The 21,834-nt window shown below is 42.8% G+C and overlaps 1 protein-coding gene across 5 annotated transcripts in view; it reads left to right on the plus strand.

Moving 5' to 3' along the window:
* Window positions 1-21,834, plus strand: part of LOC140203840 (ryanodine receptor 1-like) — a 575,532-nt gene that overhangs the window by 31,446 nt on the left and 522,252 nt on the right. For all 5 annotated transcript variants that reach the window (XM_072269965.1, XM_072269967.1, XM_072269966.1 and 2 more), the window contains exon 2: window positions 12,212-12,331. In XM_072269965.1, coding sequence (XP_072126066.1) covers window positions 12,212-12,331 — 120 coding nt within the window. The remainder of the gene's footprint in view (window positions 1-12,211; window positions 12,332-21,834) is intronic.

Consider the following 21,834-nt stretch of genomic DNA (forward strand, 5'->3'; position numbering starts at 1 on the left):
CATCAGAAAGAATTGTGCTGAAGAACACTTTTTTTTTCTTCTGCAGCAATGGATTGTTTAGTGAAAGCAATTCAGGATAAATAAAAGGGTTAATTGGTAAGCAAAAGAGTTGCATCCGAAGAGACTAGATAGAGAGGTTAACAAGGGTTGGGCCATGGGTTGGAAGGAAGTTAGAGATTATCAAGTGGGTTGACTATTAGAGTCAAATACACAAGGATCAAGGTTATGGTTGTGGATGGGAACAAGAGAAGTTGGAATGGAAGGAAAAATGGTTTTCGATTGTCTATCATTTGATCAACAACCAACAATCCACTTCTCCCTACTCAGCCCCCCCTCACCCCACTTTCTCTTGATCCTATCCACAACTATAGTGAGCAAATTGACAGTTTCAAAACTGGATGAGTGGAAGATGTGGTAGAAGATGTGATCCATGAACCTAGTCAGGTGGCAGATCTCATGGTGAGTGAGCAATTCAGAGACAGTGACCTCAATTCCCTGACCTTTAGCATAGCCATGGACTGGAAAAGGAGCAGACGATGTGGAAAGTATTTAATTGGGCAGTTGAACTATGAAGCATTTGGCAGGAACTTGAGAAATGTACAATGGATAAGTGGAGATTGCTTAGGGAACCCTTGCATGGGGTTCTGGATAGGTTTGTCCATTGAGGCTGGGAAAAGATAGTAAGTATAATTGTGAAGAAAGCACGGCAGCACCCGTACTTCCTTAGAAGTTTGCAAAGATTCAGCATGACATCTAAAACTTTGGAAAAATTTCTACAGATGTGTAGTGGAGAGTATATTGACTGGCTGCATCACAACCTGGTGTGGAAACACCAATGCCCTTGAATGGAAAATCCTACAAAAAGTATTGGATATGGCCCAGTCCATCTTGGGTAAAGCCTTCCTCACCACTGGGTACATCTACATGGAGAATTGTCGCAGGAAAGCAGCATCCATTATCAGGGACCCCCTACCACCCAAGACACTCTCTCCTCTCTGCTATCATCAAGAATCTGGTGCAGAAGCATCAGGACTCACACCACAAGGTTCAGGAACAGTTATTACCCCTCAACTATCAGGTTGTTGAACTAGAGAGGATAGCTTCATTCAATTCTGAGTTGGACAATCCACACCAGGGGTGTGTGAAAAGAGCTATTTTTTAATTAGGGTGGCATTAGAGGTTTCAAAAGTGGAATTTCGTGGCAGTTTTGCTGATGTGAGGAGCAACCAGTCAGCAAGAGGAATTCATTAGAAAGGGCCAATAATAGTAATTCAAGTTCAAGAGGAGCGGCCATTCATTTGGAGTGTACGAGTCTTTAGAGTGACTTTATCTCATCATGCTTGGGCAAGATCAGGCTTGTGTAAGGTAGATTATCTTGTAAGTTACTCTCTCTGTGTTCTTATTTGTTCAGTCCTCATCTATTAGTGCATGGTATAGTGAGAATGGCTCCAGAGTGGTATATTGCACTGCATGTGGGATGTGGGAAGTCTGGGAGACTCCAGTTTCCCATATAAACACATTTGTACCAGGTGTACCAAGCTACAAGTCCTAAGAGAATGTATTAAGGAACTGGAGCTGCAGCTTGATGACCTTCGACTCCTACTGGAGAAAGAGGAGGTGATAGACAGGAGCTACAGGGCGGTAGTCACTACGAGCTTGTAGGAGATATGCACTGTAACTAGGTGACTGTCAGGAAAAGGAGGGGAAATGCACAGCCAGTGCAGAGTACACCTGTGACCATTCCTTTCAGTAATAAGTATGTAACTTTAGATACTATTGAGGGGGACAACCTACTGGGGGTGGGGGGAGGTGAGCCACAGTGACCAGGTCTCTGGCACTGAGTCTGGTGATGTGGCTCAGAAGAGCAGAGAGGTGAAGAGGACTGCTGTGTTGATAGGAGATTCTCTAGTTAGAGGAACAGAGATGAGGTTCTGTGGGCGCAATAGAGACACCCAGATGTAATGTTTCCTCCCTGATACCATGATCAGGATGTCGCAGATCATGTCCATGGCATTCTCAAGGTTGAGAGTGAGCAGCCAGAAGTCTTAGTATATATTGGCACCAATGACATAGGTAGACAAGGTGAGGAGGTCCTGAAGATAGATTTTAGGGAGCTAGGTAGAAAGCTGAGAAGCAGGACCTCCCAGGGTAGTAACCTCTGGTTTGCTGCCTGTGCCACGTGTCAGTGAGGGTCAGAACAGTATGATTTTGCAAGTGAATGCATGGCTGAGGAATTGGTACATGGGGCAAGGGTTCAGATTTATGGATCATTAAGATCTCTTCTGGGGAAGTTATGAACTATACAAAAGGGATAGGTTACACCTGAATCTGAGGGGGTCCAATATCCTTGTGGGCAGGTTGGCTAGAGCTGTTCTGGTGTCAGGGGTCATGAAGTGTGTGTAGTGTGTACCATTACTAGGGAGAAGGTTCTTGGGAAACTGAAAATCTGAAGGTAGATAAGTCACTTGGACCAGATGGTGTACACGTCAGGGTTCTGAAAGAGGTGGTTAAAGAGATTGTGATGATCTTTCAAGAATCACTAGATTCTGGCATGGTTCCAGAAGACTGGAAAATTGTAAATGTCACTGAACTCTTCAATAAGGGAGAGGGGCAGAAGAAAGAAAATTATAAACCAGTTAGTCTGACCTCAGTGGTTGGGAAGATGTTGGAGTCAATTGTTAAGGATGTGCGTTCAGGGTACTTGAAGTTACATGGTAAAATAAGTCGTAGTCAGCATGGTTTCCTCAAGGGAAAATATTGCCTGACAAATCTGTCGGAATTCTTTGAAGAAGTAACAAGCAGGATAGAGAAAAGAGATTTGATTGAAGTTGTGTACTTGGATTTTCAGAAGGCCTTTGACAGGGTGCCACATATGAGGCTGCTTAACAAGCTACAAGCTATTGGCATTAAAGGAAAGATTTTAGCTTGGATAAAATGGATAAAGCACTGGCTGATTGGCAAGAGGCAAAGAGTGGGAATAAAGGGAGTCTTTTCTGGTTGGCTGCCGGTGACTAGTGGTGTTCCACAAGGGTCTGCGTAGGGACCAATTCTTTTTATGTTATATGTAAATTATTTGGATGATGGAATTGATGGCTTTGTTGCAAAGTTTTTTGATGATACAAAGATAGGTGAAGGGGCAGGTAGTTGTGAGGAAGTAGAGAGGCTACAGAAGGACTTAGACAGATCAGTAGAATGGGCAAAGAAGTGGCAGATGGAATACAGTGTTAGGAAGTGTATGGTCATGCACTTTGGTAGAGGAAATGAAAGGGTTGACTATTTTCTAAATGGAGAGAAAATATAAAAACCTGAGGCACAAAGCAATTTGGGAGTCCTTGTGCAGGATTCTCTAAGGGTTAATTTGAAGGTTGAGTCTGTGGTGTGGAAGGCAAATGAATGATAACATTTCAAGAGGACTAGAATATAAAAACAAGGATGTAATATTGAGACTTTGTAAAGCACTAGTAAGGCCTCACTTGGAGTATTGTGAGCAGTTTTGGACCCCTTAGACACTGGGGAAGGGTTCAAAGGTGGTTCACAAAAATGATTCCAGGATTAAACGGCTTGTCATATGAAGACCATTTGATAGTTCTGGGCCTGTATTCACTGGAATTCAGAAGAATGAGGGGTGACCAAAATGAAACCTATCAAATAGTGAGAGGCCTTGATAGAGTGGATGTGGAGAGGATGTTTCCTATGGTGGGAGAGTCTAAGATCAGAGGACACAGCCTCAGAATCAAGGGGTGTCCTTTGAGAATGAAGATGAGGAGGAAGTTTTCAGCCAGAAAGCAGTGAACCTAGGCAGCTGTGGAGGCCAAGTCTTTATGTATATTTAGGGCAGTGGTTGATAGATTCTTGATTAGTTAGGGCATGAAGGGATACGGGGAGAAGGCAGGAGATTGGGGCTAAGAGGATGAAATGATGGAGCAGACTCAATGGGCCAAATGGCCTAATTCTTCTCCTGTGTCTTATGGTCTAGCTTCACTTGACCCGTCACTCAACTGCTCCCATTATGTATGGACTCACTCTCGAGAAATCCTCATGTCATGTTGTCAATATTTATTGCTTATTTATTTATTATTATTGTTGTTGTTATTTCTTTTTTTCCCTTTTGTATTTGCACAGTTTGTCGTCTCTTGCACATTGGCTGTCCTCCCCGTTGGTGTGGGTTTTCATTGACTCTGTTATGGTTGTTGGATTTATTGAGTATGCCCACTAGAAAATGAATCTTCTTTGATAATAAAATTACTTTGAACTTCTGGGGTGTATTAACTATGAGAAGTGGAACATCTATTCAAGAAGAAATAAGCATACTTGAAGTGTAGGAAGCAAGAATCAAACAGGACTCTTCAGAGTTATAAGGTAGCCAGGAATGACCTTAAGAAGGGTCTTAGGAGAACTAGAAGGGAATATGAGAAGGTCTTGGTCAGTAAGATTAAGAAAAACCCTAAGGTGTTTTAGACATGTGAAAATCAGAAGGATGACTTGGGTGAGGGTAGGACTAGGGGTAGGGATAAGAGAGGAAATGTGCCTGGAGTCCAAGATGGTAAGGGATGCCCTTAATGAATATTTTTCTTCAGTATTCACCGGTGAAAGGGACCTTAAGAATTAGGCTAATATGTTGGGACAAGTTACTGTTAAGAAAGAGGATGTGCTGGAACATTTGAAAAGCATTAGGATCTGGGACTGGATGAGATCCACCCCAGATTACTATGGGAAATGAGAGAAGGGTTTGCTGCTCCTTTGTCAATGATCTTTGTGTCTTCACAGGCCAGAGGAGGGGTACCAGAAGATAGGAGATGGCACATGTTATCCCTTTGGCTGTATGGATTCAGAATTTGCTTGCACATAGAAGGCAGAGGGTGGTTGTAGATGGAGTGTATTCTGCTTGGAGGTCTGTGACTGGTGATGTTCCTCAGGGATCTGTTTTATGAACATTCCCCTTTGTGTTTTGTATAATTACTTCCGGTTTGGTCGCCGGCCGCTCGACCATGGTTTTTCGGTCGGGCGCCGGGTGCTCAGAGAGATTTGGCGGGGGGTGGGCGCCCGGTGCTCGGCTGGGGGCCATGGTCGAGTGGTCAGCAGCTTGGGCCGGCTCCCCCACCGGACTTAGTCTAGTGAGGAGGGTGTGAGGACACCCAGCAGGACTGAAAAAAACAAGACCTGACAAAGGACGGATGAGCTCCTTGTGAGCCAACGGCCATCTTCCGTGGAAGAGATTAAAGCCTCACCATGTATCTATGAATCGTATGCTATGCACCTAGTTAGAAGAGACATGATGAACTTGGGCGCTGCACCGTGTGCCTGGACCTGCCCAGGGCCTCCGCCTAAGGAAGGGCCGAGCTCGAAGAAGCGGCCGCGGCTGGAGGCCGATATGGCCTCGGGCTCAAGTTCGGTGGGGGCGGTGGCAGGCGGTGCCAAGGCGGCCAGCGAGAACAAACTGGAGGAGAGGCTGTACTCGGTGCTGTCGCAAGATCGAAGAAGGTGGAGGTGCATAGCCACCAACTCCGGATTCAGGATGGTACCCACTGACTGACTGACTGACTGACTGACTGATTTAAGGAAGTTTGCAGATGGTGTTGTAGATAGTGTAAAAGGCTGTCATAGGCTACAACAGGACATTGATAGGATGCGGAGCTGGACTGAGAAGTAGCAAATGGATTTCAAACCGGAAAAGTGTGAAGAGATTCACTTTGGAAGGTCAAACTTGCACAGTACAAGGTTGACGGCTGGACTTTTAGCAGTGTTAAGCAATAGAGGGATGTTGGGGTCCTCATCCCTGGGTCCCTCAAAGATAATAGGGTGGTTAAGAAGGTTGTGGTGCTTTGGTCATCATAAGTTGTGAGGTAATGTTGGAGCTTTTTAAAACTCATAATACCACACTTGGTGTATAGTGTTCAGTTCTAGTCACCTTGTTATAGGAAGGATGTGGAAACTTTAGAGAGGGTGCGGACGAGATTTACCAAGATGCTGTCTGGATTAGAGAGCATGTCTTATGAGGAAAGGTAGACCAGGCTAGGGATTTTCTTTTTGAAATGAAGGAGGATGAGATGTGACTTGATAGAGATATATAAGATGATAAAAAGCATAGATAGAGTGAACAACCAATGCCCTTTTCCCAGAGCAGCAGTGGCTAATACGAGAGGACATAATTTTAAGATGATGGGAGGAAATTATGGAGTGGAAGTCAGAGGTTTTATTTTTACACAGATACTGACAAGTGCACGAAATGCACTGCCAGGGGTGGTAGAACAGACAGAAGTATTAGGATCATTTAAAAGACTAATTGGTACATGAATAAAATGTAATTGTAAGGCTATATGGGAGGGAAAGGTTAAATTGATCTCGGATTAGGTTAAAAAGTTGTCACAACATCGTGGGCGGAAGGGCCTGTACTGTCTGTGTTCTAGAAGGAAAACATTGGGTTGGCAAATTGATGAGTGTGCAAAAGCTACAAGTTAGTGGGTGTGGGTTGTTACCATGTGGCGGGAAGCCAATGGAGAACAGTGAAAATAGGTAACTTAAAAGAAGCTTAACGGAGATGATTTCCACTTGCTGACGTGTGAACTGCTCAGCAGCTTGCCTTTAAACAGTGCAGGCCTCACAAGCATTGTCCAGTTGGAATTGAATCATGCCAAAACACATTGCATCATACAATATGGAATTTGGCCCTTCTACCCACTGGGTTTCCAATGTCCATTAAGTTCCTCTCTACACTAATCCCATTCCTAACATTGAGTTCTGAGCCTTTGATGCCATGGTGTTTTCAAATACTCATCTATATACTTACATTATTGAATTGAATTGACTTTATTTCTTACTTCCTTCACATACATGAGGAGTAAAAATCTTGACGTTACATCTCCGTCTAAATGTGCAATGTGTACTCACAGTAATTTATAATAATAAATAGAACAGTGAGTATAACATAGAAATACACTCAAATCAGCGTGAGTTAATCAGTTTGATGGCCTGGTGGAAGAAGCTGTCCTGGAGCCTGTTGGTCCTGCCTTTTATGCTGCTGTACCGTTTCCCGGATGGCAGCAGATGGAATAGATTGTGGTTGGGGTGACTCGGATACTCAATGATCCTTCGGGTCCTTTGTTCTCACCTGTCTTTGCAAATGTCCTGAATCATGGGAAGTTCACAACTACAGATGTGCTGGGCTTTCCGCACCACCCTTCAGAGCCCTGCGATTAAAGGAAGTACAGTTCCCATACCGGGCAGTGATGCAGCCAGTCAAGATGCTCTGAATTGTGCCCCTGTGGAAAGTTCTTGTGATTTGGGGGCCCAAACCAAACTTCCTCAACCACCTGAGGTTAAAGAGGCGCTGTTGTGCCTTTATCACCACACAGCTGGTATATACAGACCACGTGAGTTCCTCGGTGAAGTGGATGCCGAGGAACTTAAAGCTGTTTACCCTCTCAACCCCAGATCCATTGATGTCAATAGGGGTTAGCCTATCTCCATTCCTCCTGTAATCCACAACCAGCTTCTTTGTTTTTGCGACATTGAGGGAGAGGGTGTTTTCTTGACACCACTGTGTCAGAGAGATGATTTCTTCCCTGTAGGCAACCTCGGTATTGTTTGAGATTAGGCCAATCAATGTAGTGCCATTAGCAAATTTGGTTAGCATTATGTGAGTGTATCTCCCCCCACTACCCTTTCTGATAATTCATTCCAGATTTTGAGCACCTGGGTGAAAAAAAAAATCTTCAGAACCCCTTTAAACTTCCCTCCCCTTACCTTAAACCTATTCCCTTTGGTTCTGGAGAAAAGCAATGTCCATCGTATTTTGTATAATTCAGTGTGGTCCTTCTCAACTTTCTCTATTCCTCTCTGCCATCTGACTAGTAAATGGACTTTGAACCCATGAACACTACCTCACTTCTTTAATATTATTTCTGTTTTTGTACAATCTTAAATTTAATTATTTAATGTACATATATATGCTTATTGTAATTTATTTACTTTTTTTTCTATATAACCATGCATTGTACGGCTGCCACTAAGTTAACAAATCCCACAGCATATGTCGGTGATATTAAACCTGATTCTGGTGACTTTGTATTACCCAAATTTCCAAATTTTTTGTTGATCTGTGAGGATCACACGAAGATGCATGGATGTAAGGCTGAGGAATTAAAATCTCTTTCTGCCAGGACACGCTTGCTCTGAGATACAATTATGTTTCTTCAAAAAAATTAATAATTTGGAAAACAATTTTATATTATGAAGACACGCAGTTCTCTTTTATTGCCATTTAGTAATACATGCATTAAGAAATGATACAATATTTCCTCCGGTGTGATATCACAAAACACAAGACAGACCAAGACTAAAAAAAAACTAACAAAACCACATAATTATAACATATAGTTACAACAGTGCAACAATACCATAACTTGATGAAGAAGTCCATGAGCACAGTAAAAAGTTCGAAGTCTCTCAAATGTCCCACATCTCATGCAGACGGGAGAAGGAAGAAAAACTCTCCCTGCCATGCCCCGACCACAGACCGACTCTGAGTCATCCGAAAACTTCGAGCCTCCGATCAGCTCTCCGACACCGAGTACCGAGCACCATCTCTATCCGAACGATTCGACCTCAATCTCGGTCGCCAACAGCAGGCAAAGCCGGGGATTTTGAGGCCTCCCCTCCGGAAGTTTCCCGACCGCGCAGTAACAACAGCAGCGAACTGGCATTTCAGAAATTTCTCCAGATGTTGCTCTGTGCTTTCACGGCTGTCTCATTCAAATCAGAATTGTCCACGGCCCCTATTTAACGGATACAATATCATTTTTTCACCAGAGGGCTGCGCACGCGCGGCGCGCTGCTGTCTCTCCTCCCGCCGTTGAAGATTCACAGGTAGATAATTAATGGTATAAATATAAAGTTAACAATGGGTCTTGGTATCAACATTGTTCCCTCAGCGAAATGGGGTGTGCAATAAGTGCTGGTCAGGTATATTAGCCTTCAGCAGAGATTAAAAAAACATATTTTTGGATGAATGTGATACAGGATGGGCGAATTTATCACTAACTATTAACAGTACTTTCTGTTATTGATCAACTTCTTAAGAATGGACTTCTAGTTATTTTAAAACCTGGGTGTTGCTAGCAAAGCCAAGGTTTATTAATATCCACAATTGCCCTCAAGGTGCCTTCTTGAACCACGACAGTCGTTCTGATGAAGTGTAAGGGAAACCATAATCATGGAAGATTTACACTCTTTCTTGTTCATAATGAATATCTGGGCAAATATAATTAACAAAACAACAATCCCAGTTTGAATTCCCAGCGTTAGCATGCAAGTTTGGTTGGATTATGCTTGATAATCAGTTACCAGTGGTAGGGTGGGGACAAAGGAGTAACCAGTTTAGTAGCAATGACCTCAGTAGCTATGACCTTTTGCAAATGCAGGAACAGTTGAGGCGCTTGTAGCTCATGCACTGTACATTTGTAGGAAAGCGAGGCAAAAGTCAGCATGGATTTGTGAAAAGAAAATCATGTCTGACGAATCTCATAGAATTTTTTGAGGATGTAACTAGTAGAGTGGATAGGGGAAAACCAGTGGATGTGGTATATTTGGATTTTCAAAAGGCTTTTGACAAGGTCCCACACAGGAAATTAGTCTGCAAACTTAAAGCACACGGTATTGGGGGTAAGGTATTGATGTGGATAGAGAATTGGTTAGCAGACAGGAAGTAAAGAGTGGGAATAAACGGGATCTTTTCAGAATGGCAGGCAGTGACTAGTGGGGTACCGCAAGGCTCAGTGCTGGGACCCCAGTTGTTTACAATATATATTAATGACTTAGATGAGGGAATTAAATGCAGCATCTCCAAGTTTGCGGATGACACGAAGCTGGGCGGCAGTGTTAGCTGTGAGGAGGATGCTAAGAGGATGCAGTGTGACTTGGATAGGTTGGGTGAGTGGGCAATTTCATGGCAGATGCAATTTAATGTGGATAAATGTGAGGTTATCCACTTTGGTGTCCAAAACAGGAAAACAGATTATTATGTGAATGGTGGCTGTTTAGGAAAAGGGGAGGTGCAACGAGACCTGGGTGTCATTATACACCAGTCATTGAAAGTGGACATGCAGGTACAGCAGGCAGTGAAAAAGGCGAATGGTATGCTGGCATTTATAGCAAGAGGATTCGAGTACAGGAGCAGGGAGGTACTACTGCAGTTGTACAAGGCCTTGGTGTGACCACACCTAGAGTATTGTGTGCAGTTTTGGTCCCCTAATCTGAGGAAAGACATCCTTGCCATAGAGGGAGTACAAAGAAGGTTCACCAGATTGATTCCTGGGATGGCATGTCTTTCATATGAAGAAAGACTGGATCGACTAGGTTTATACTCGTTGGAAATTAGAAGATTGAGGGGGGATCTTATTGAAACGTATAAAATCCTAAAGGGATTGGACAGGCTAGATGCAGGAAGATCGTTCCCGATGTTGGGGAAGTCCAGAACGAGGGGTCACAGTTTGAGGATAAAGGGGAAGCCTTTTAGGACCGAGATGAGGAAAAACTTCTTCACACAGAGAGTGGTGAATCTGTGGAATTCTCTGCCACAGGAAATAGTTGAGGCCAGTTCGATGGCTGTATTTAAGAGGGAGTTAGATATGGCCCTTGTGGCTGGGGGATCAGAGGGTATGGAGGGAGGGCTTGCTACAGGGTTCTGAGTTGGGTGATCAGCCATGATCATACTGAATGACGATGCAGGCTCAAAGGGCCGAATGGCCTACTCCTGCACCTATTTTCTATGTTCCTATGTTTCAAATACTACCCTGAGATTCATTTTCTTGCAGGCATTCACAGTAGAACAATGAAAAGCTACACACAAAGACTGACAAATGGTGCAAATACAAAAAGAAACAGTAATAAAAAATAAGTAAATAAATAAAATTGAGAACGTGAGTTGTAGAGCCCTTAAAAGTGATTCCAAAGTTGTGTTCAATAATCAGTTCAGTGTTGAGATAAGTGAAGATATCCATGCTGGTTCAGGGGCTAATAAATTTCATGACATATCCGGTGATATTAATTCTGATTCTGAGCCTGATGGTTGAAGGGTATTAACTACCCCAGAACCTGGTGGTATTGGACCTAAGGTTCCTTTGTCTTTTTCTGATAGCAGTGAGGAGAGAGTATGGCTTGGATGGTGGGGGTCCATAATGATGCTTTCTTCTGGCAGCACTTTTTGTAGATATGTTCAGAAGTGGGGAGGCATTTTCCTGTGATGAATTGGGCTGTATTCACCCCTTTTGCAGGTTTTTCCTTCTAGAGCATGTTTGATGACTTAACTAGCTTTCAATAGGTACATTTAATGTCAGAGAAATGTATACAATATACATCCTGAAATTATTTTTCTTCGCAAACATCCACAAAAACAGAGGAGTGCCCCAAAGAATGAATGACAGTTAAATGTTAGAACTCCAAACCCCCCACCAGCTCCCCACTTCCATGCGTAAGCAGCAGCAAAGCAACAACCCCCTCCCCACCGCCACCAGTAGAAAAGCATCAGTGTCCCCCACCGAGCACTCAAGTGTGCAACAAGGCATCAATAAAGACACAGGCTTGCAGTACCCCAAAGACTACTCATTCTCCTGGTAATTTGACATACCACAGGCTCTCTCTTTCCCTAATAAGGGAAAAAGAGGTGTCCCCGTTTCACAGTGAGAGGGGAGACATAACAAAACAATTCACTGATTTATGGTGTTAAAAGTCTGTTGCGTCGCTTTTTCCGAGCTCTGTGCCCAAAGAACTCGGGTCTCTGGGTATACAGCCAGCAGCCGGGTCGCTGCTTTTGATCTTCTATCTCCCACGATGCACCAGGCGGCGGCACCGACCTTGAGTCTGCGCGGCCTCCAGAGCCACAAAAATCCGGTACCCTGAAGTCATGCCAGTCTTCTAGGCTGTGTCCTTGGCATATCGAAAAGTGGCCAGTTGCGGGTGCCATTTCCGCAAAGTACCAAAGTCAGTGTGTAACTCCAGGTCTTCAAAAGAACCCTGAAAAGAAAAATTACAGATATTAAAGATAGAAATAGAGCTGTTTCCGAAGATGCAAGTGAAGGAGTTGCTGTTAGGTGCCATCACCCTCTTAAACTTTGTTACAAATATTGCTGATTTGCTATGACAGTATGACAAATTGCTTATAAAGTACCTATGCTATAGATTTTTTTAATACAGCATTCTCTTTTCTCTTTGATAGGATGATGAGGTAGTTCTTCAATGTACCACAAGCATTGTCAAATCACAAATTAAGCTCTGCCTTGCTGCTGAAGGATTTGGAAATCGACTCTGTTTCCTTGAACCAACCTCAAATGCAAAGGTATTTTACTTTACATAATAATTAACCTGAAATTTTATCCAGTATTGAGCAGAGTAGTTAATGTGTGTTTTGAGGAGATTTTTATTTTACAGCTACTTTATCCTGGGATTATGCCTTTGCATTAATGAATTTATCAAATCATACTATTCTGAGTTCTGGAGTCATAGTATCATGAAAAAGTACAGCACAGAAATGGGCCTTTTGGCACATCTAGTATGTGCTGAACCACTTAAACTGCGTATTCCAATTGAACTGTACTTGGACCATAACCCTCCATACCCCTCTCATCTATGTACCGATCCAAACTTCTGTTTAACATTGAAATCGAGTTCACATTCACCACTTGTCGCTGGCAGCTCACTCTCACGACCCTCTGAGTGAAGATGTTTTCCCTCATTTTGCACTTAAACATTTCACCTTTCACCCTTAACCCATAACCTCTAGTTGTAGTCTCACCCAACCTTAGTGGAAAAAGCCTGCTTACATCTACCCTATCTATATCCCTCATAATTTTATATACATCTGTCAAATCTCCACTCAGTCTAAAAATGTTTCAAGGAATGAAGTCCTAATCTGTTCAATTGTACTCAATACTTTGATTTATGAAGGCCAATGTGTCAAAAGCTTTCTTTATGACCCTGTCTACCTGTGCTGCCACTTTCAATGAATTATTGACCTGGATTCCCATAACATTTTGTTCTACTGCACTCCTCCCTGTCCTACCATTCATTATGTAAGGCCTCCCCCGATTGGTCCTTCCAAAGTGTAACACTTCATACTGCATTAAATTCCATCTGCTATTTTCAGCCCATTTTCCAGCCATCTTTGTATCATTCACAAGCTTGGCCACAAAACCATCAATCCCTTCATCGAAATCATTGACATATAATGTGAAAAGAAGCAGTCCCAATATCAACCCCTGCAGAACACCATTAGTCACCGGTAGCCAACCAGAAAAGACCCCCTTTATTCCTATTCTTTTCCACATGCCAGTCAGCCAATCTTGTACTAAGTTATTATCTTTCTTGTAATACCATAGGCTGTTATTTTGTTTAGCAGCCACATGTCTTTGACTTACTTTTTCAAGCGCCTCCAAGTACCCTGAAACTTTATCTTCAATATGGGCTCCAACATCTTCCCAACCACTGAAGTCAGGCTAACTGGCTCCAAATTTCCTTTCTTTTGCCTCCCTCACTTCTTAAAGAGTGGAGTGATATTTGAAATTTCCCACTAATTTTTACTATATTTGCTCTTTTGCTTTTATTCTGACTTTGACTTCCCTTGTCAGCTGTGGTTGCCTCATCCTTCCATTAGAATACTACTTCTTCTTTGGGAAGTATCTATCCTGCACCTTCCAGATTGCTCCTAGAAACTCCAGCCATTGCTGTCCTGCCATCATCACTGCTACTGTCCCCTTCCAATCAACTTTGGCCAGTTCCACTCTCATGCCTTTGTAATTTCCTTATTATATGCCTTTTCTATTTCCAATTGTAATTTGTACCACACATCCTGACTGCTGTTCAGAGGCCTGTATTTAACCCCCAGAAGGGTTCTTTTACTCTACCAACAAGGTTTCTTAACTCTACCAACAAGGGTTCTACATCTTCTGATCCTACAGTATGTCACCTCTTTCTAAGGATTTGATATCACTTTTTACTAGCAGAGACTCCCCACCCCCTTTGCCTACGTGTATCTGTTCGAAACAATACCTATCCTTAAATGTCAAGCTCCCAACTATGATTTTCTTTCAGTAGTGAAGCCCACAATGTTATTCCTGCCAATCTCTAACTGCACTACAAGATAGTCTTCCTTATTCCATATACTGTATACATTCAAATATAACACCATCTTTCATATATTCAATACCTTTTTCAATTTTGCCCCCATGTTACACTTCAACTCATCCCACTCACTGCAATATTGCCTTACCATCTGCCTGTTCTTCGCAGGCTCGCTACCAACTGCCCCATCCTCAGCCTTATCCTCAGTCCTGACTAAGGGTCTCGGTCCAAAACGTTGACTGTACCTCTTCCTAGAGATGCTGCCTGGCCTGCTGTGTTCAACAGCAACTTTTATGTGTGTTGCTCAGCCTTATTACTCCAGTTCCCTTGTAGGTCATTCCACCATCCCCCCACCCCACCAACAGTATCCAAAGTGGTATACATATTATTGAGGGAATGGCCATAGGGCTACCTGCCTCCTATAACTTTGGGGTGATACCTTCCTGTATCGCCCATCTATCACCTCGTCATTCTCCCACATGAGCTGATGGTCACTGAGCCACAACTCCAGTTCCTGAGCATAGTCTCTAAGGAGCAGCAGCATGATGGACTTCAAGCAGGTGTAGTTATCAGAGAGACCGGAGGTCTCCCAGAGTTCACAGTTCTCACACGAAGAACATACCACTAACTCTGCACCCATTCTCACCACACTAGCTATGTACTAACAGACAAAGAAAGATAAAAGCTTACCAGAAACTTACCTTGGCTTTCGCCCTTTATTGCCAAAGCCTGACCACTCTAGCACTATCTGCTTCAACAATGGCTGCTCTAATCACATCTTGCTTCTTCTTATTGGCCTTTGCCAAGTGCCTAATAGATATTTATGATTGAAGTCTACTACAAAGTTCTGAAAGGCTCTGAGCTCTTTTTAAACCTCTTGCCACCTCAGCCAAACAAATGAGTGCTCGCGATGCTTGAAGCCCACTTGTTGCATCAGTGGTGGAGGAAATGAGTATTTTTTTGTCCTAGATGGTGTTGAGCTTCCTAGGACCATAAAACATGATTGAGAATGAGTGTTGTGGGAGACTTGTTGCTGTTACAGAGTTCAGAGTAATACAGTACAGAAACAGGCTCTTTGGCTCAACTTATCCATGCTGACCAACATGTTCACTTAAGCCAGTCCCATCTGTTTATGTTTGACTGCATGTTTCTAAACCTTTCCTATCCATATGCCTGTTTAAAGGCATCTGTTAGTCCTGCGAGACCATGGATCTGCGCCTGGAAAGTCTTCACTCTCCAGGGTGCAAACCTGGGCAAGGTTGTATGGAAGACTGGCAGTTGCCCATGCTGCAAGTCTCCCCTCTCCATGACACCGATGTTGCCAAGGGAAGGGCATTAGGACCCATACAGCTTGGCACCAGTGTCATCACAGAGCACTGTGTGGTTAAGTGCCTTGCTCAAGGACACAACACGCTGCCTCGGCTGGGGCTCGAACTCACGACCTTCAGGTCGCTAGTCGAATGCCTTAACCACTTGGCCACCTGCCCACACCATATGCCTGTTATTGTACCTGTATCAACTGCTTTCTCTCCAACTCATTCCATATATGCACTAGGTTCTGTATAAAGAAGTTGCCCCATGATTCTTTTTCAAATCTTTTTTCTCTCACCTTAAGACCTATGCTTTCTAGTTTTGGTTCTTTTTATTCCAAAGTCATATGGTTAGTAAGGGTAAGTAAGTTATGTGCATGCTATGTTGGCACAAAAACATGGCACACTTGTGGGCTGCTCCCAGCACATCCTCAAAGCATTTCACTGTATATTTTGATACATGTGGCAAGCTAATCTTTATCTTTATTGTATGCTCCAAGGAATAAAGTCATAGCCTGCCCAACTGGCGCTGTCTCAGGCCCTCAGGTCTTGATAATATTCTTGTAAATCTTCTTTGAACTCATTCTTGCTTAATGATATCCCTCCTAAAACTATATAATAATCTAAGTGTGGCCTCACCAACATCTTGTACAACAAGAACTAGCATCCTAACTCTTGTACTTGGTGCCCTGACTTCACCACACTATTTAACTGTGACACCATTTTTAGTGAACAAGGTCCACAACACTCTTGTGGCATGACCATTAACTGCATATAGCCTACTCTGGTTTGAATTCCCAGAATGAAACACCTTGCATATGTCTGAATTGAACACCATTTGCCATTCCTCAGCCCATTTACTTATCTGATCAAGATTTTCTTGTTACTTTTGATAACTTTCTTCAGTATCTGTATTTCTACCTACTTTATTATTATCTGAAAACTTACTAACCATGCCTTGTACATTCTCAACCAGGCACTTATATAAATAATGAACAACAAAGGTCCAAGCACAGATCCCTGTGGCATATTGCAGGATATATTGCAGTCTGAGAAACAACCTTCCACCATCACTGTCAGCTTCCTAACATAAAGCCAATTATGAATCCACATTGGTAATTCCCGCTGAATCCCTTATCTAACCTCCCTGACCCTCCTTCATGCAAGACTTTGTTGAAAGCCTTGCTGAAGTCCACATAGACTCTGTCCATTGTTCCGTGCATGCATGCACGCACGCACACGCACACACCTATGCCAAGTATTTCTAATGAGAGTTTGTCTATCAACAGGTTGGTAGATCCTGTCCCTCAGCATCCCCTCAAGTAATTTATCCATCACTGGATGTCAAACTCACTAAACTATAGTTCCCTGGCTTGTCTTTGTTGCCCTTTTTTTTTAGATTACAAGGACACTCAGTCCTCGTTTATTGTCATTTAGAAATGCATGCATTAAAAAATGATACAACGTTCCTCCAGAATGATATCACAAGAAAACACAAGACACAAGACAACCCAAGACTAAAACTGACAAAGCCACATAATTATAACATATAGTTACAACAGGTGCAAAGCAATACCATGATTTGATAAAGAGCAGACCATGGGCACGGTAAAAAAAGTCTCAAAGTCCCGATAGACTCATCGTCTCTCGCAGGCAGCAGAAGGGAGGAACTCTCCCTGCTGTGAACCTCCAAGCGCCGCCAACTTGCTGATGCAGCACCACTGAAAGCACCCGACCGCAGCGGACTCTGAGTCCATCCAAAAACTTCAAGCCTCCGACCAGCCTCTCCGAGCACCATCTTCTGCCGAGTGCTTTGACCCCACCCCGGCCACTGAGCAACAAGCAAAGCTGAGGACTTGGGACCTTCTCCTCTGGAGATTCTGGACCACACAGTAGCAGCAGCAGCGAAGCAGGCATTTCAGAAGTTTCACCAGATATTCTTCTGTGCTCTCATGTCTGTCTCCATCAAATCAGGATTGTGCATGGCACCCTACCTGACAAATAACAGACATCACCACCGGAGAGGCCGCTGCGAGCTGCATTGTGCCGCCATCTTCTCCCACTGCTGGATTTGATTTAAATAATGGTACAAGATTGGCCACCCTCTGGAGCTTCACCTGGATCTACTGATGAAGCAATTATCTCTGCAAGGACCTCCACAATTACTTCTCTAGCTTCCCAAAAGGTCCAAGGATGCACTTGGTCAAGTCCTGGGGATATGTTCAACTTAATAAATTTTAAGGGCACGAATAGTTTGTACATGGTCCACGACATCAGAACTCACTTCCCTCAATTCCTTAACATCCATGATATTCTTCAGAGTTAAAACTGATGAGAAGTACTTAAAGATTCTCATCCTATTCTTGTGGTTCAACATTTAGACGACTATGCTGATTTTCAAGGGAACCTATTCTCTCCCTAGCTATCACTTTACTCTCAATATGCCGGTAAAATCTCTTGAGATTTGCCTTAAACTTGCCTATCAGACCCGTCTCATGCCCTCTTTTTGTTTCTTGGTTTCCCTTTTGAGAATAGTCGTACACCTAATTTATGCCTTGTTTTTCCTGACCAAAGCCTCAATACTTCTTGACAGCAAGGTTTCACTTAACATAACAGATATGCTTCACCCTAACAGGAACATGCTATCCGTAGACTGTAGTACTGCACTTTTAAAACTCTTCCACTCACCAGTTTTGCTCTACCTGCAAACAGACTCATCCATTTGACCTATGCAAGATCCTCTCTGTCCTTCCAAAAGTGGCTGTGCCCCGGTTTAGGTCCTTGCCCTACAAAGCAAAAATTGCAGAGGATCCTGTAGGCAGTTACAGAGCATTATCACATCTTTGACTTACAAGGTGGTGAAAACAATTTGAAGTATCAGGAGGTAGATTATACACCACAAGGTATTCAGCTTTTCTCCTGTCTTTCTGATCATAATAATTTATACAGCTGCTCCAATTGAGATATTGGTCAATGGTGAACTCCCAGAGTGCTGAGAAGGGTCACCATTGATCAAAATCTCAATTGGAGCAGCTGCATAAATTGGTTTAGACAATAATAGACAATAGAGAATGTGCAGGAGTAGGCCATTCGGCCCTTCGAGCCAGCACTGCCATTCACTGTGATCATGGCTGATCATCCACAATCAGTACCCTTTTCCTGCCTTCTCCCCACATCCCTTGACTCCGCTATCTTTAAGAGCTCTATCTAACTCTTTCTTGAAAGCATCCAGAGAATTGGCCTCCACTGCCTTCTGAGGCAGAGCATTCCACAGAACCACAACCCTCTGTGTGAAAAAGTTTTTCCTCAACTCTGTCCTAAATGGTCTACCCCTTATTCTTAAACTGTGGCCTCTGGTTCTGGACTCTCCAACATCGAGAACATGTTTCCTGCCTCTGGCGTGTCCAATCACTTAATAATGTTATATGTTTCAATCAGATCCCCTCTCATCCTTCTAAATTCCAGTGTATACAAGCCCAGTCGCTCCAATCTTTCAACATATGACATTGCCGCCATCCCGGGAATTAACCTCGTGAACCTACGTTGCACTCCCTCCATATCAAGAATGTCCTTCCTCAAATTTGGAGAAAAATTTTATAGTAGTTTTATAATTATATAATTATAAAATGAATATAATATTTTATAATGTAATTCTTTTGGTGTGATATCACAATTGTATGTTAGTGGTGGGTGGTTAGACTTGATGGAGATGGTCACTTCCTGGAACTTAGAGTTGTACGGCATGGAAATAGGCCCTTCAATCCAACTGGTCCAAGCCACACTTTTGTACCATGAATTCTGCATGCCGCTAAATGCTGGTGAGGTCTTGCTGCATGCAGTTGTGAACTTCTTCATTTGCTGAGGAGTTGCAAGTGGAAGTGAGTATTGTGCAATCATCATCCCTCACCCCCCCCCCCGCCACCACAACTACAACATGTACGTCAGCTGGTGTTACTTTATGTATGCATTATCAGTCTCAGTATATAACAGATGCTTGTACATTGTGTTTTACATGGTTGCTTTTATATTTATATTCATTGTATTTTCTTTCGTTTTTTATTGTGTTCTTTATGCTTATTGTGCTTTTTTATGCTGTATTGGATCCGGAGTAACAACCATTTTGTTCCCCTTTACACTTGTGTTCTGAAGAATGACAATCAATAATTTTGAAACTTGAATTTTGAAAAGATCCCCATTTCTGATCTTGGGATACATCGAAGTCGATTGTTGAAGCAGCTGTAAGTGGTTGGGTCTGGGAAAGTGCCATGAGGAATTTCTGCAGAGACGTCCTAAGGCAGGTTGATTGACTTCAAACAGCTACAGGCATATTTTGTTGTTTGAAGTATGACTTCCATAAGACCATAAGACAAAGGAGCAGAAGTAGGCCATTCGGCCCATCGAGTCTGCTCCTCCATTTTATCATGAGCTGATCCATTTTCTCCTATTTAGTCCCACTCTTCTGCCTTCTCACCATAACCTTTGATGCCCTGGCTACTCAGATACCTATCAATCTCTGCCTTAAATACACCCAATGACTTGGCCTCCACTGCTGCCCGTGGCAACAAGTTCCATAGATTCACCACCCTCTGACTAAAAAAATTTCTTCGCATTTCTGTTCTGAAAGGGTGCCCTTCAATCCTTAAATCATGCCCTCTCGTACTAGACTCCCCCATCATGGGAAACAACTTTGCCACATCCACTCTGTCCATGCCTTTTAACATTCAAAATGTTTCTATGAGGTCTCCCCTCCTTCTTCTAAACTCCAAGGAATACAGTCCAAGAGCGGACAAACGTTCCTCATATGTTAACCCTCTCATTCCCGGAATCATTCTAGTGAATCTTCTCTGTACCCTCTCCAACGTCAGCACATCCTTTCTTAAATAAGGAGACCAAAACTGCCCACAGTACTCCAAGTGAGGTCTCACCAGCGCCTTATAGAGCCTCAACATCACATCCCTGCTCCTATACTCTATTCCTCTAGAAATGAATGCCAACATTGCATTCGCCTTCTTCTCTACTGACTCAACCTGGAGGTTAACTTTAAGGGTATCCTGTACGAGGACTCCCAAGTCCAGTTACATCTCAGAACTTTGAATTCTTTCCCCATTTAAATAATAGTCTTCCCGTTTATTTTTTCTGCCAAAGTGCATAACCATACACTTTCCAACATTGTACTTCATTTGCCACTTCACTGCCCATTCTTCCAATCTATCCAAGTCTCTCTGCAGACTCTCCGTTTCCTCAGCACTACCGGCCCCTCCACCTATCTTCGTATCGTCAGCAAACTTAGCCACAAAGCCATCTATTCCATAATCTAAATCGTTGATGTTCAATATAAAAAGAAGCGGCCCCAACACTGATCCCTGTGGAATACCACTGGTAACCGGCAGCCAACCAGAATAGGATCCCTTTATTCCCACTCTCTGTTTCCTGCCAATCAGCCAACGCTCTATCCACGTATGTAACTTTCCTGTAATTCCATGGGCTCTTATCTTGTTAAGTAGCCTCATGTGTGGCACCTTGTCAAAGGCCTTCTGAAAATCCAGAGTGGTTTGCCAAAGGAGGTGGTTGAATCAAATACAGTCACTATGTTTAAGAGACAGCTGAACAGGTGTTTGAATAGGCAAGGCACAGAAAAATATGTCCTGTACAAGCACTACAGAAGATGCTGGTCAACACCATTGAAGAGGACAAATGAGATTAACACAGATGGACAAGATGGATATGTTGATCTAAAGGACCCATTTCTGAGTTGAAGTCTATGACTGCATGTCCACTTGATTGTATTGTCGATGGCATTTTCCATTAGTCTGATCATTGAGAGTGGAATAATTGAATAGCTATTACCTTTATTGAATTTATTTTTCTCTCTGTAAGTATGTAGGCAATCTTCCAAAAAATCAGTAATTGTATGGATTGTAGTAATTGTATTAGATGCTGCCTGGCCTGCTGCGTTCCACCAGCATTTTGTGTGCGTTGCTTGAATTTCCAGCATCTGCAGATTTCCTCATGTTTGAGTAATTGTACAATAACACCTTGGCTCTATGCACAGGTAATTCTGGAGAGCTGGTCTTTAGCTGTCTAATAATGTTTGCAGTACTGTTGGGAATCACAATGGGAAGCTACAATGATGTAATATATTTTTATCATGCTATAATATCTCATTAAATACCTGTAATTGCACTGATTATGAAATACAAAAAATCTGCTCAGTCAAAATTATTATAGTGAAGAATTCATATTGTACACTTAATTTTGATTGAAGTGTCACATTCCAATTATAGCAGTAGAGTGAAATATGGATATGTTCGCTTATTGGCTGAGAAGTTACAGTATATTGCTGTCATATACATGCAAACATGATATGCCATTAAAATTAGCTTTTTGCAGCAGCTGCACGGTAACTGTTGAC

The sequence above is a fragment of the Mobula birostris genome, chromosome 10 (assembly GCF_030028105.1).
Source record: "Mobula birostris isolate sMobBir1 chromosome 10, sMobBir1.hap1, whole genome shotgun sequence".
NCBI lineage: Eukaryota > Metazoa > Chordata > Chondrichthyes > Myliobatiformes > Myliobatidae > Mobula > Mobula birostris.